The sequence below is a fragment of the Malus domestica genome, chromosome 10, assembly GCF_042453785.1.
Source record: "Malus domestica chromosome 10, GDT2T_hap1".
Lineage (NCBI taxonomy): Eukaryota > Viridiplantae > Streptophyta > Magnoliopsida > Rosales > Rosaceae > Malus > Malus domestica.
The window spans coordinates 31,340,984-31,356,473 of record NC_091670.1 but is presented as its reverse complement, the minus strand read 5'-3'; the positions used below and the strand labels follow the sequence as shown (position 1 = coordinate 31,356,473).

The 15,490-nt window shown below is 35.2% G+C and overlaps 2 protein-coding genes across 2 annotated transcripts; one reads left to right on the top strand and one right to left on the bottom strand.

The window, feature by feature from the left end:
• Positions 1-985: 985 nt before the first annotated feature.
• Positions 986-6,940, bottom strand: LOC103445739 (polyadenylate-binding protein-interacting protein 9-like). The gene is made up of 10 exons (XM_008384761.4): positions 6,116-6,940; positions 5,360-5,470; positions 5,216-5,260; positions 3,241-3,313; positions 3,052-3,164; positions 2,872-2,931; positions 2,699-2,746; positions 2,517-2,585; positions 1,442-1,503; positions 986-1,356 (listed from the first exon to the last, which is right to left on the bottom strand). Exons 1-10 carry the CDS (start codon positions 6,374-6,376, stop codon positions 1,302-1,304), a joined length of 897 nt encoding a protein of 298 aa, XP_008382983.1. The 5' UTR covers positions 6,377-6,940; the 3' UTR covers positions 986-1,301.
• Positions 6,941-13,996: 7,056 nt separating this feature from the next.
• On the top strand, positions 13,997-14,960 carry LOC103445740 (2-hydroxy-palmitic acid dioxygenase MPO1-like). Its single transcript, XM_008384762.4, has one exon. The coding sequence runs from the start codon at positions 14,184-14,186 to the stop codon at positions 14,757-14,759; it is 576 nt and encodes a 191-aa protein (XP_008382984.1). The 5' UTR covers positions 13,997-14,183; the 3' UTR covers positions 14,760-14,960.
• The last annotated feature ends 530 nt before the right edge of the window (positions 14,961-15,490 follow it).

Genomic DNA, 15,490 nt, shown 5'->3' with positions numbered 1-15,490 from the left:
TTCATTCACGAGATTTAAACATGGGTGTTATTTTCACAAATGTACATTGAAAGAAGGGGAATCAAACACAAAATTTAGAGTGCAAGGACTCTTACTAGTTGAACTAGAACCCCCCTGCTTCTTAAGGGTATGTTTGGTGTCTAGAATTGAATTGGATTAGATAATTCATAAAATTTCCTTGGAGAAACAAATAGGGGCTAACTTTTAAATTTGAGTAATGCTGCACTTACCACATTTTTCATATCACATTTATATCATCTCTCTAGTAGATATAGGGCCCACCAACACGTGGGTCTCATCTGTATTAGAGAGATGTTACCAATGTGGTATAGAAAATGTGATAAAAGTAGCATTTTGTTCAAATTTTGTACAAGTTGAAGGAATAAGACAAATTATTCATGAAGGAAACTTATGCTTTCTGATACCCATAAAACAATAGGATGTGAACACCATATAACTAATACGTCAAAACGTCTCCTTCCAACTTAGACAAAACTTAGAAGTGTGACTTCATTTGTTTCTTGAGCATACTTTGATTAAATCGAATGAGTTGTTAATTCAATCCAATCTAGAACCAAACGTGACATAAATGGCCAATTAGACGCGGCTTTACTATCCTCAATTGGTCATCAAGTTTGTTTTAATACTATAATATTCTACTTTAGGGGAGGGGCCATTGGAGGTGGCGGTAGTGGCAATGGCGGTGGAAGACTGGCGGGGACGATGGTAATGGTGGTAGTGATGGTAGACACTACTCATCTGTTGCCATTTTACTAGACAACCCAAACCTATGCATAAAATGAACTAGGAGCCATTCCTACCGTAATCCGTCATCGATGATTCCTACTACACCCTAACATCTCATAAAAACAGACAAGTAAATATATATTCTTGTTCCTTGGTGCAAAGTTTGTTGCTGGGTTTCTTAGTCGCCTGGTGTTTTAACCCTCCCAGAACTAGATCATATCAGAACTTAACTAGAGCATTGGTAAACTGCAACACTGCACCATTTATTCAGAAAATACAAATTGGTATTTAAGCTTTCAGAGTGCGTGCACGGTGTGAGAAAGGACATACGCTCAACCATAACCGAACTGAACTGAACTTGAACTTTAAAATGAACGAGGTTAAACCTACGATTCCCAAGATCCAAACCATCTTTTAAAACTTCAACTGAAGCAGGGTAAACTGCGACGGAAAAGATGGAAATACTGAAAGGAATAGATGATTAAAACAACAAACTTCCTCAGACTTGTCAAGCCCTCCAAGCTCCATCCACGGATCTTTTCCTGTGCTATTGGTTAATGCAATGGACGGGTAACGCGTGGCCTCACAGGTGTCTTTGAAGGACTTACCCTACAGGATTACGATATATGCAAGATATTAGAACATCGAATCATTTGAATAATTATGATAAACCTCATGGGATCAGAGACCACACCTGATGGGTTGTGTTCCCAACACCATTCCACTGCAATTCAGCGCAAGTATAGCACTTTCTGCCTGTTCATCGAAACAAGAGAGTAAGCCAATAGAGCTTCCATGACAAAGATCCTTTGTGTTGGGGAATTACAGTAAAAAATTATGAGGAAACTCTAAAGTCGAATGATCACATTGAAAAAGAATGGAACGGCGCACGAGTGTCCAAACTAAAAGAACTGTGTGACAGAGGTGTCAAGTCCAGCACCATAAAAACACATTGTGACGACATAAAGGATATAGCTCATATCATTCCAAAACAAACTAATGTGCAGAGTTCCACTTTACTTGGAACAATACTTCCGAGTTTAAAAACAAATATCTGTGTACATCTTTACCCGAAATGAGACTATTGACTGAAGGTATGACATATAGATTCCTATAGAATTCATCCTAACTGATGGTATGACAAAAACCTCCATAGAAGGAACAGGAGCTTTTCTCAGAGAAACAATTCAGACGTTTGCTACAGGTATTTTCATTAGTTATGCAGATAACACGGTAGGATCAGTATTCCTAAATTCAAAGCTATATACCAAAGTGTATGCAGTAGAGCCTAGGAAAACTTTCAAAAAGTAAAAGCTAAAATCAAATATAAAAACTAAAAAGAAAACCCTTAAATATAATAGTAAGTGATACTTTCACCCCAAAGGGACCTTCCCAATGCACGAATACAAAAGCAGCTCATGAAGTTACCTTTGGAATGCAATAAACATTTCCCATTTCATTTGTTTTTTATACAATTGGGCACACAAAAACATAGTGACATCAAAAACCCTCAGCCAACCTCAGAAATAGACCGGACAAGCAAAGAGTCATTTAATACAGATTTTTAAAGTGTGTGCGTGTGTGACCAGATATCAATTTTCCACACGGTTTGTAATGAAAACAAATGCAAATGGGAATTCTTATAAATCATCCCCAAAGATCAAACATAGTAGATTCAGCATAAAGTTCAATTAAGGGCTAACCAAAATAAACATATCTTAACAAAACTTTGACTCTAGTCTTGATCAATTTTAATGTTGCAAGCTTACCATTGCAAATTCAACAAAAGCTATACGAGTTGAATGCACATGATCCCCCAAAAGCCTCAAACGAGTAACCTAAAAGTTTCAAGAACATATCAACCTGAAGTCAGACTATAATAACAAACACCATTCACCGAGAATTAATAAATAAATAACTTATGAATAACATGCTTTGGAACTCTTCCTACCTCACCGCAAGCTGTTTCAAAGAAATTCTTGACTTCAGCTTGAGCTACCTGCACACATACAGAAATTACCGAGGATTCAAGTCACTTCAACTTCTACCTTGCATTGTCTGGGACACAAGGATGCACTGAGGAAACCAAAAATTTCATTCTGGTAAAACAGCAAAATTGTATACCTTCTTATCGATATTTGTACAATATACAGTCCTGCTACACATTTCCCGTTCATCTTCTGACTGCAAATGACAACATAAAATTCTTATGAAGCAAAAATCTTGAGAGTGAAACCTTAACAAAACATTAGTGCACGCATCACTCAAAGGATAAAGCCAATTTTTTTAAAGAGTTGTTCATACCCTGGGGAGGAATGTAGGATTCACAGGAAGGATGGCAGTTTTTGAGGGTAAGACCCTAACAGGATAGTACCCTAGCATTGTCCCACCGAGGCTCAAAGCTGCTCTCGCACCATCTGTTAGCAAAACTACAATGTAACATGCAATACAGGCATCATAAGGTTTTACAGGCAGACCAAGAGAAAATCTTACACTCATCAGCAAACTCCACAAAGGCAAAACGGAGCACTGAATGCGGATCACCACAAATTCGGCAGTCAACAACCTTCAAATAAAAAGATTACAACAAAAGTTTAGGTCAGCCATCTAAGGTATTAACCATTAAGTAAGAAGCAACCACATTATTAGAACCTAATATCCTTGCAGAAGACATGAATTACATATTTGACAATAATAATAATGCTTAACGTGCCTTTCAATTTTCAATGCTTATGGCATATATAACAGTTCCTAATTGCAAAGACTTTAAGAAAAACGTTTAAACCTTCACGAAGCAAGCCATATCGCGTTCACTTTCTTATGTTTCTCCCAGATCATATAACATGAATAATGTACAACATAACACAAAAGAAAATGTACGGGGAAGTTATAAACTCATAAATCTTGAGTTGGGGATGGAAACAAGACACATGCAGAATCACAGGGGAACGTTTCATTTTATCGTTGTTTTCATGTAACCCCCCCTGCTTAAGAATCCCTTCAAAGTCTATAAATTTAACCTAATCGTCAAGTCTTCATATTTGAGCTATGTCAAACCAAATAAATCTCTACAGTTTATTTTTGAACACAAGTGAAAAAACCTGCACGAAAGTGATTAGTGAGTGTTGTATAAACACTGGATGACAAAAATTAATTTTTATTTCCAACACATAGTGTTTTACAGTATAAGTCTCCCATGGTATCTGCTGCAGAAAGAGCCACAGCATATGCACATATAAGTATAGGTGTTTCATAGCCCAAATCTTCCATACATAGCATGAACTAATTCTATTGGCAATCCAGAGTGTGTGAAAACATAAAAAAAAAAAAATTCACAATCTCAATAAATCCCATCATTAACAGCAGAGATCCATCATGACCTCATAATAAAACATCATAAGCACAACCTCGATCAACCCAAACCACTTTCATTTCAGCACAAGAATCATAAAAAGACGAGATTCAACAAAGGACATGTTTGAAATTATATGATCACAAAGGCTTCACAAAATGTTACAAGTTTATTTGACCTTGGAAAAAGTGGAAAAGCATAAATGATTTAGTATCAAGTTAAACGAATCTACAAGATTAATATCTCCATTCAGAAGAAGCCTTTTTTTCCCAGTTTATATAGAAAGCTGTCGCTGAGAAACTGATATTGAACTGGAAAATGAAAGCAAACAACTTTATATACTTTTCTCCTGCATAACATTTGTTTTTAAAACTTAGAAGCCTTATGTGACTCAAATCCTCATGGCACCAATTTGTCCTGCAAATTTCATCCACTCATAGACTGCATAAAGGGAACATGGTCACTATGTACATCCCCTATCTTCTTCCAGTGCCTTTAACATCGTTAATGTAAGTGAAATGAGCAGGAAATCAGAATGTGGAAGTGGGTTAAGCATAACAAGATTCATTCGCATTAATTTAACCCTAGATGGACAGACCACACTGAGACAATTTCAAAAACTTAACAACGAGTCTAAAATAGAAAAATACAGGGACTAAACTGGAACATTCAAGACAGCAGAGGCAAAAGTATAGAAAGTAATTTTCAGTCAGCCCTTATGGTGCATTATCTCGTTGATGCCCCATAGAAGTTCAATGTTAAAATACATTGGCGACACTCTGAAATGTAAAATGGCAATGGCATATACCAACACTAATACAATATTTGTCATGTGATCTCAGTCCTTACTGTTTAGAAAGGAATGATTATTGTAACTTGTAGTGGCAGAGAAAATGAATATCTTCATTTCAGGGAAAAGTGGAAGATAGGTTATCTTATGAAGGAAAAAAGCATGTTATGGAATTCATGCTCTTTAAGTTGAACCACAGAATTCTAGAGAAAGCAAAGAAATAAAAACAGAAGCCTCCAGCTTTGAATTTACAAATTTATTGAAATAACCACTCTTTGTAAAATCAGAAAACATAAACTGGAATCCGGGAAAGCAATGCAACTTACTTGTCCGCAACTACTAAATATGGCAGCAAGACGCTCTTCAGTAACCTAAACAAGAAAATGAGAGTTGTTATAACAGCTATTTGTTTGAAACTAGAAAGGAACAGAAAACTCAATCCAGGAATCGAGATCTTATAATTCACTTACTTGCTGATCAATATCAGAAACATATACTGTTCGCCTAATACTATTTTCTCGCTCAGCTCTGTGAGCTCTCCCACTAAGTCTTCTCTTCCCCTGATTAAAGTTATTTGTTCTCTGGGAAACACAAAAAGTACAAATTATTATAACCAAATATAATGAAGGAAAGTAGTAATTACATGTGTAGCATTATCGCAAGCAACTTCCTAGTTCCTAGAGAAACTGTCAATGTTTGTTTTGCAGAAACTAAGTCGTTTCAAAGGTCTCAGTCGATAAGAATTCCAAGAATTAATCAGTATGCTGACAAGACTAAAAATCACGGTTACGATGACAATAACAGTAATGATCACGATGAGAGTTTCTCATCATGCTTGAACAAATGCACCAAGCAGAACTCCATGTCGAATGACAAAAGTGATTGCTATACATATCCCAAAAGACTTTGCTAACCGAGCGTGCAGCTGACTTTCCAACGCAAACACACAGCCCGTACAAAAAACAGAACATAAACTAAAAATCAAGAAGGGCAAACAAATACATAGAATTCGTATACTCCCAACACGTAAAAGTAAAAACTCGAACACGAGATCATGAATTCAAATCCAATTCAAATTATAACAATTAGAGAGAAAGAAAAAAAGAAAAAATCCCATTTAGATCAAATCCAATATACAATCATACGAAAAACAAAATATAAAAACAACCCATTATTCAAATTACACAAAAACAAAACAAAAGGAGATCAAAGAGAATGATCAGTACCCTTCGACTGTTGGCCTGATTACCATTGGCTGAGAGCTTATTGTTATTGACAGCCAAAGAGTTTTCAAAAGTGGAATGGTGCTGGTGAGAATAAGATGAAGGGAAGAACTCTTTGGCTAAAGGGTTGAGCTTGGTGAACATATCCACCAGCTTCTGCACATCGAATTCTGATTTGGATTCAGGCATGGGTTTTGGCATTGAATCCAAGTTGGAGTTTTTGGCAGAGGCTGCCTCCCCGGAAATCTCAGCAACCGCAGCCATAGAATCAAAACCCACCACAGAGATTTATATAAAAAATAAAATAAAAATAAAAAATAAAAAATAAAAAACAGCTACTACAATAAAAAAGATTGAAAATTTATAAGAATTAAATGAAAAAATGAAACTTTATTTGTTGCTTTTGTGCTCTGTGTATGTAGTTGTCCCTCTGCAAATGAGGGTTTATTAGAGCTTTGAGATTTTAGAGCGTAATTGAACAAAAATAACAAAATCGAAAAAAGATTGAAAATTTATTGGAAATTTTGAGAATTGAGAAAGAATAAAATGGTTGGAAGAGGAATATGAATATTGGGTTTAGTGGACAATGATCAGGGAGCTGAGGTGGTGATGGAGATGGAGGTGTTGGAAGGAGGAAACAGTTAGCTTTTGGGTTTGGCTTCTTTTGCTAATACTTTTAACCCTTTCCTCTCTCCTTATGTGGGTTTTTTATTTTGGTTTTTGGGTTTGGTACTTCCGCTTTGGGTTTCACAGAGAGAGAGATAGAGGGGAGAGAAGAGTGTGAGTATTAAAATGTATGGGGACGTTAAAAATGGCAAGGAAGGCAAAAGCTAACGAAAGATGACTTAAGCAAATAATAAGCTTTTTGTTTCTCTCTCTTCCACTCTGCCTCTGCCTTTCTCTCTTCTAAGTGTAACAGACACATGTCATTCAAAACTACCCCTTGAGGATTTTTTTTTTTTTTTGTTGTTGTTGTAAAGAATTGGATAATACTATAACTCGTTTTTTTTGAAATGTCTAACTGTCAGACCATCTCCAACATTTGATTTAAAATTTAAAGTTTAGGTTTTAAACTAACTCAATTATTCTCCAATGGTTTGGCTTAAAATAAATTTTGAGTTAAAACTTAGAATTTGGGCAAATTTAACCCGGCCAGGGTTAAGTGGAGGTTGCAGCAAGGCGACGAACCTAACACATGAAATGTGCGACTGCTGATAGGAAATGGGGCATGTCCCTGACGAGAATGTCGACCACCCAAAACGTGCCCAAGGGCTCTTTTTCAATCCGATGATTTTAATTATTGAACCCTTGGTTGACCAACGGTCCAGATTCAAACCTATTTAATTTAAATTTAAATACATTAAATTCAGCGGCTGTAATCCAAAATAATCAAATTCAAGGATAAAAAAAATATCTAACGGTCCCAAATTAAATCCAACAACTAAAACAATTAAAAAATTATTTAAATCTAAAGTCGATTAAAAACTCTATAAATACATGTTTCGTGGGGTTGGTTTAGTAAATTTTCAAATTTTATCGGAATCTAAATATTTTTAAGTTAAAATGTTCATAAAAATTTTATTTGACAATCCATAGCAATTTTATTTTAAAAACAATTATTGAAAAAGAAAAATTATTTCTAGGTTAAAAATTTTAGATTTTAACTTAAGGGTTGGAGATGGTTTTAGTAACAGTAAAAAATTAAATGTATTTTTTATAGCTTGGTTTAGGATGGTTGAGTAGAAAAGTGTTTCGATTTCTTTGCAACTGAGTTTGAAGTCTTTTCTTTTCAAGTTAGAATAATTTAAGATATATCGTTTTGTTAAAATCAAGTTCATTTTAGTATTGTTATGTTTGGGAGTATAATTTCATTGTTAATGTGTATAACTTTCTACTTTATGTCTTCCCCAAAGTTGTTGTGCCACAAAGAACAGGTTCGTATTGCCTTTAGGCAATGTGGTTGGTTTGGAGTGTTGGTTTAGTTTGGAATTAAAGAGTACGGACCATGTGGGGGAATTTTATGCCAGTCAGTTTGAGTTTCTTTGGGTATTATACTCCAATGGAATACATGTTAATCAATTAATTAATGGACTGTTTGGTCTTTTTAAATCCCTCATGATGGTCAAAATTTCATTTTTGTAGACTGAATTGTATGTCATGACAATGAGTGACAATGATATCTTCTTAATGTTAGAGTTCTTCTATTTTCTTAATCCAATATTTGAGTTTAAAATTATGGCATTTTATGAGATTGTTGTGAAATTAAGCTAAACTTGCATTAGAATATTTTGAGTTGCATCTGGTGGCACATGTTTTGGGCGATACCTTTATGCCAAATCCATTAGTATATATATTTGTTTGCATTCCATTCCCATTGCAGGTGAATTTGGGAGAAGGGAACACTCAAACAATCAAATCAAACAACCAATTAGAAAACAAGTTCAAAGAAGAAAAGCCTTCTCAGTTTTAGATCAGAAGCCCTTTCTCTGTCCAAAACTTTTCCAGGCTTTGGACTAGAACCCTTTCATCCCAAAAAGCTTTCAAACTTGGATTAGCTCTGCCACTTCGTCAGTGGTATCGATTTATTAGCCTCATGAAGAATCGCTTTTAGGCACTCTCTTTTCCTCATAGAAACAAACTTGCAGGAGGCCAATCCGATGGCCTTGTTTGTAATCCGGTCACACATTGGTTGACGGGTTGATCACTACAACTTTATTTGCTTATGTATTTACTTATTTGTATTTCCAATTCAGTTTATACATATTTTCTTTGGTGCAAGTTGTGTTTTCTTTATTTATGTTCAACTGTTTTACTTATGAAGCCTTTCAATTGAATATAATCAGTTTAGATTCAATCCCACTTAAAGTTGAGCCACTCCCACTTAATGGCATAATCTTTTAGTTACAAGTCAATTAAGCGCATGCAATCTTTATCACTCAAATTCCTCTACTAGCAGTAGCTAGTAGTGGCACGGTCGTAATCTCCAATTTCATATAACAACAACAAAGCCTTTTTCCACTAAATGGGATCGGCTATATGAATCGTAGAACGTCATTGTACTCGGTTCTGTGTCATGTCCTCCGTTAAATCCAAGTACTCTAAGTCTTTAGAGTCTCTTCCAAAGTCTTCCTAGGTCTTCCTCTACCTACCCCTTCGGCTCTAGACCTATGTCTCGTAGTCGCATCTTTTAACCGGAGTGTCAGTAGGCATTCGTTGCACATGTTCAAACCATCGTAACCGATTTTCTCTCATCTTTCCTTTAATTTCGGCTACTCCTACTTTACCTTGGATATCCTTATTTCTAATCTTATCATTTCTTGTGTGCCCACACATCCAACGAAGCATCCTCATCTCTACTACACCCATTTTATGTACATGTTAATATTTCACCGCCCAACATTCCATGCCATACAGCATCGCCAGTCTTATTGTCGTCCTATAAAATTTTCCCTTGAGCTTCAGTAGCATACGACGATCACACAACACACCAGATGCACTATTCCACTTCATCCATCTACCTTGTATTCCATGGTTGAGGTCTCCATCTAATTATCCGTTCTTTTGCAAGATAGATCATAGGTAGCGAAAGCGGTCGCTCTTTGGTACTTCCTGGACTCCGATGCTCACCCTTAACTCATTTTGCCCTCCATTTGCACTAAACTTGCACTCCATATATTCTGTCTTTGATCGACTTAGGCAAAGACCTTTAGATTCCAACACTTCTCTCCAAAGGTTAAGCTTCGCATTTACCCCTTCCCGAGTTTCATTTATCTACACTATATCGTCTGCAAAAATACACCAAGGAATATCATCTTGAATATGTCCCATTTACTCATCCAAGATGATATTCCTTGGTGTATGCTTTTCGTAGACGATATAGTGAAGTTAGGGGGTGAACATAAGCTAATTCTAAATGGTTGAGGAATTAGTTTTGAGTTAAATTTAAAGAATCAGCTTATTGCATTCTCCTTCTCATCTCACTTTTTTCTTCTAGTCAGTAGTCATTAAATTGAATAAATTATAACAGAATCAACAAACATAATTAAGAAGTGCAAAAGATAAGGTGGACCGTATAGAAATCATTCCTCTAATTTAAAGCAATGATTTGAGGCATTACCATTGCAATCTAATGATATCTTTCTCTATTTGTAGAATCTCAAGTTTAACTCACCTTACATGGTGAGTTTGATACCTAAATATGAATGACACACTCTTAGGCTTAGCCTGAAGCTCGACTTAAGAGAAGCCGAAGCTTTACTATTAGGTACGGAGGGAGGTGAGGCCTAAGGGCACGCCCCGTCTCACTTTGTTTCTCACCTACTCATGTTTAAACCTTGTTGAGTTGCTTATATTTTGTTAGCATGCTTGAGCAATTGTTGATTATTGATTGTTAATAAGAAAATGAGAGAATAGGGATATAAGATTAGTTATTTTGTAACTAATTTTTGTAGTATTCTTATAACTTAGCTTTATTTTTGTTAAAAAAAAAAAAAACTTAGCTTTATGTATCACAAAAATGAGCTTAAATTTTTTAAGGTTCCCTCTTAGTTAGTTTTCTAGCTTGCCCCATGCTATTATGAGTATATTTCATATCACATTCGCACATAAAATATGTTTTGTATTTGGCTCATCATCAATTTAATGAAATAGCTAACATCATATTACTTGAATTCATAAACTGATACGATTCCAAAACTTCATAGTGCAATATGAAAAAGTGGGACTATTTCATTTACTTTGAAAATCACTCCAACCAATAGAGTACGAAATGTAATTGGCCTACAAACTTTTATCACAAAAACTATGACCCTTGGAAGAAAATTTCCCAATGTGATGCCAAAGTTGTGAAGTCCATGGTCCCAAGCCACCAACCGCCCACAGTTTACATTACCATCATTTGGTAAAACAAATAAAAATGAGTGCAGATGTACGAAACTTCATATTTTTTGTTCTGTATAATTGGAGAGCTGTCGAAATTCTTAAAAAAGAACTGCTGACCACGAGAATCACCTTTCTGTCTTGTTTCTGCAATGGGGTTAACATTTTCTGTATTTCTTAATTCTTACGGCTTATTATTTTATCATAATTGGTAGGCTTGTTGCTTGTTTTGTATGATTAGCATGGTCCAGTGGTGATTGCTTTTCCATCGGAGAAAGACTTCAGCACTGTGTTTGGACTTTGAAACAAATAAAGCCAAAACTAAGTGTTACGTGCAAATTGTTGTTAAATACTATATAAGTTGAAATTGTAACAACTGGCAGACATTTGTGGTTATTTTTATTTTTATAGAAAGTAATTTTCACACTTTTTTTTTCCTGACACGTCTCTGTTACTTTCAGTATTTGGATTGAATCAAACGAAAATTAATTAAAAATAAAAATAAATAGCAATGTGTAGAAAGAGAAAATTTTTTAAAGAGGTTAAATTAAATTAATAGTCTTCGTGGTGATAGATTAATCAGAAGATAGTCCCGTGGTGAAAAATTCATTTTAAACGATCGTGCTGAAGTCCGTTATGATTCAAGAACAAAATTGACATTTCTGTCAACTCTCTGTTAACCCAAAATTAACACTTTCCACCCTTGTCACACTTATTCTTGTTCCCGTTACAAAACTCAGTATGATATTAAACCGTTTACGGTCTCAACAACCAATCGATTCATGCGTACAAGTAGCAGCAAGTAAGATCTCACTTTCAGCCCTATATCAATGAAAGAGCACCCAAATTTGACATCTATAAAATCTATTTTCCGGTGTTACGAAAAGTAGTCCGATTTCCTCATAAAAGTTTGGTGGTAAAGCGATTTCAAATGAAATATGTGTGCATATGCCAACAAGTATGGATGTACAGAAGGAATGCTAGTGTTCTTGAGTGAAATCAAAGTCTACGAAGAAGCAAAAGAAAGAACTTGCCTAAGCCCAAGGATGAAATTTCATCTTGATGGAAGAAATTATTCCCCCTGCTTTCTGTTTCTGGCTTGAGTTAACTTTTTGACAGTGGCAAGCAGGTTTTTAAAGGTTGAGTTCAACACAACACAAATTTTATGTTATCGGATAGATAACGGAAATGTTAAGTTTGAGCTTGAATCTTAAGGGACTTCACTACTAAGGTTTAAAATTAATTTTTTTCATCACGGGAGCTATCTTCTGATTACCTGTGTTGTGTTAATGGAGAGTTGACGGAAATGTTAATTTTAGGATTTAATCCTAACGGACTATACCATGAGGATTTAAACTAAATTTTTTCACACAGAAGCTATCTTCTGATTACCTTATTTCTTCGTGGACCATTAATCCAATTTATCCTTTAAAAAAAAGGAACTTTAACGAAAAGCACCTGGTACTGTTCACTTTAACGAAAAACCACATTTTTACACTAAAAAGTCAATCCTGGTACTATTCACTTTACCTTTTATTTTGTTCTTATAATTAAAACTCAAAGTTTTTAAGTCATTTTCATTAGTTTTCCTTTAAAAAAATGTTCTGAAGATGGACTTCAATATGAATGCCAACCAACCCAGCATGAAGAGAGAATCAGATTAGGAAGGGAGTAGAGGGATGAGGCCCGAAATTACAGAAAAGGGACAACTAGGTCTTTTTGGTAAACGGGCCCACTAGGTTTTTTGGTAAGCGGACCCACTAGGTCTACTGGTTTTGGTAAACGGGCTCACTAGGTCTACTGGCATGAGATTATTTGTTACTCACCCTTATATTGGCATATTCCTCTGTATATTTTCTTAAAAAACAAAATTATATATTCCTTTTCATATGATTAATGGCATCTGAAGCTTCTGCATGCACTTGAATGTTGTATATATTTTCATATTTTCAAACTTTGACAATTAACATTGTGATAGTCTAGACTAGTATTTATAGCCTAAAGTAATTAATTTTGTAAAATGCTAAAAGCATAGCATTGCTACTGCGAAGGTTTTGGTTTGAGGCTAAAAGATTAGCAAGTTCCCCTGGTTTGTATTAGCAAAGGTTGGCAAGATATAATCTCTTTATATACTATAAACTAGGTATATTACAAGATGATTTCAATTTTGGTTGATATATTTTTTGCAGAGATTATCTTTAAATATGTCACAAAAAATATCAAAGTGATTGCAAGATGTGAAAGAAAAAAGATGTAAAATGGAAGGTCGAACAGGAAAGATAACTCATAACAAAATCATCGTAATTAAATTGAACAAAAGTGTCGTGCCATGAATTCGTAGCTCAAACAGAAAAGATTCCCTCTTGTGTAGTTGTATATATAAAAGTAATTTGTTGGATTGCTTCCTCAGTTCCACAGTCCACGAGATGACTCTGCAGAAATAGATGGCCTGACCCAATCAAAAGAGTGTAAGCAGGGTTGCCAGCCATAGAGACAAAATGGTAGGTATTAGGTAAAGTTGTCTTAATACATAGCCCAATCAAATCCTTTCCTGTGAAGTATAGCTAATTCCATCTCAATAACGTGGAGTTCAATCCGTTCAGATCCATTTCACACGAGTCAATGGACTCAATACAAGTCAACAATTTCACAATATTATATTGATTGACCATTGACGCATGCAATGCATTTAAATAGGGTAATGCTAGGGGTGTGCTATCCACACATCCCATTTTACTTCTCACACACTCCTTGATAATTTATGTTCGTTGACCTTCTTCAATTCATTCGATCCGACGACTGAAAATTAAAAAGGTGTGTGAGAAGTAAAATGAGGTGTGTGGATATCACACCCCTAATGCTATCTATGCAATTTATTTTTATTTTTCACAATTTGTTCTTAATTTTATGGATCGTCTGAATTAAAAAAGATTGATAATAAAAAAACTAATAAAAATGTGTAAAAAATAAATTGGTAAGTAATAGCAGTATCTTTAAACATTCCAATGTGCTTGACCGTCTTTTGGCTTTTTGCTTTCTACACTACTATTCTATCAACTTCTTCCTTCTATATATACCCCCAACTGGTTTTCCTTCAAGTCCAAGTCTTCCACAGAATCTTCATTTTCCCAGGAAAATCTTCCCTGTTTCCAGCAAAAGAAAATCAGTTCTGCTAAAAAAAAAAAAAAAACTCATGGGGAGGACTGGATTGTTTGATCTTGAAAGGAACTTTGCCTTCCATGGAGCATATCACAACAACCCAATTAACATTTTCATACACACTTTCTTGGTGTGGCCATTGTTCTTCACTTCTGTTCTTCTTTTCCACTTCACACCTTCCCTCTACAGTTTCCCAGTTCATGGCCTCGAATTAAATTTGGGGTTTGTTTTCACGTTGGCGTATTGTTTGTATTACATCAAATTGGACAAGAAAGCTGGGTCCTTGGCAGCTTTGATCTGTATTCTCTGCTGGGTTGGAGCCAGTGTTCTTGGCAGTGAGCTAGGGTTTTCTAAGTCGTGGAAGGTTGTTCTGGGTGGTCAGTTCTGCAGTTGGGCTGGACAGGTCATAGGCCACGGGATATTTGAAAAGAGAGCCCCTTCAAACAACTTTCTTCAAGGACTTCTAATGGGGCCGTACTTTGTGTTGCTGGAGCTACTTCACTCAACTTTTGGGTATGAACCCTATCCAGGGTTTCATAAAAGTGTTACGGCAAAGATTGAAGCTGATATCAAAGATTGGAAGGCCAAGAACCAAAAGAAAGTCTCCTAATTAATTTAGGTGGTCTGAGATATATGAATGTACTAATAATACTATTAGGTTATTATTTATCTAAATTCTGTCAACTCGATCTCTATAGTTTCGTCCAATCAATTTTATGAACTTATATAATTGTACGAGAAAATTTTTCTGTTGTGACCGTCACAAGATTCTTTGTGACAACTAGCTTATATGAAAGTTTCAGTTTTTTAAGGTTTTGCCAGATATTGTCTGGTTTCTTGGGATGTTTGCTTTGCTTTTCAGATTATTTCTAATGGTCTAGCAAGTTGATTAGTTAATGAAACTTGCACAAAGGAATCTTGTGTTGTTTATTGTTCAAGGCAATGACGAAGTATTATGCTTTTATGCTTATTAAAAGACTGAAAACAAGATGACTAAATCATACAAGTATGACCTTTGTGGAGCAGTTTAAGTTGGACTGGTTTGATTGGATGATAATATTTTTATTATTTGATTCTATTTGAGCATATTGTCACATCTTAGAACTTGACCTTGGATCTAAATAAATTATTTGGATGAATGATGCTATAAGTTGATGACACACGAACGAACCAAGATAATGAAAATAATAGCAAGAGCTAATTACATTTTCTACCTCCAAATTTAAAGTGATATTTACAATGAGTCATGAATTTTTAATTTTCTTATATTGCACCACGCAATTTTAAAATTGTATTTGATCTACACATTCCGTCTCTTTGAATAACTGATTCTCCATTAAA

Bases quoted from the DNA above. Each gene is read 5' to 3' on its own strand.
- LOC103445740 (XM_008384762.4), top strand. From the start codon at position 14,184: ATGGGGAGGACTGGATTGTTTGATCTTGAAAGGAACTTTGCCTTCCAT.
- LOC103445739 (XM_008384761.4), bottom strand. From the start codon at position 6,376: ATGGCTGCGGTTGCTGAGATTTCCGGGGAGGCAGCCTCTGCCAAAAAC. The intron at 2,586-2,698 runs GTAGGAAGAGTT...TGAAACTTTTAG, and splicing joins TTGAAACAGCTTGCGGTGAG to GTTACTCGTTTGAGGCTTTT. The intron at 1,504-2,516 runs GTAAGCTTGCAA...TTCGATGAACAG, and splicing joins CTTTTGTTGAATTTGCAATG to GCAGAAAGTGCTATACTTGC.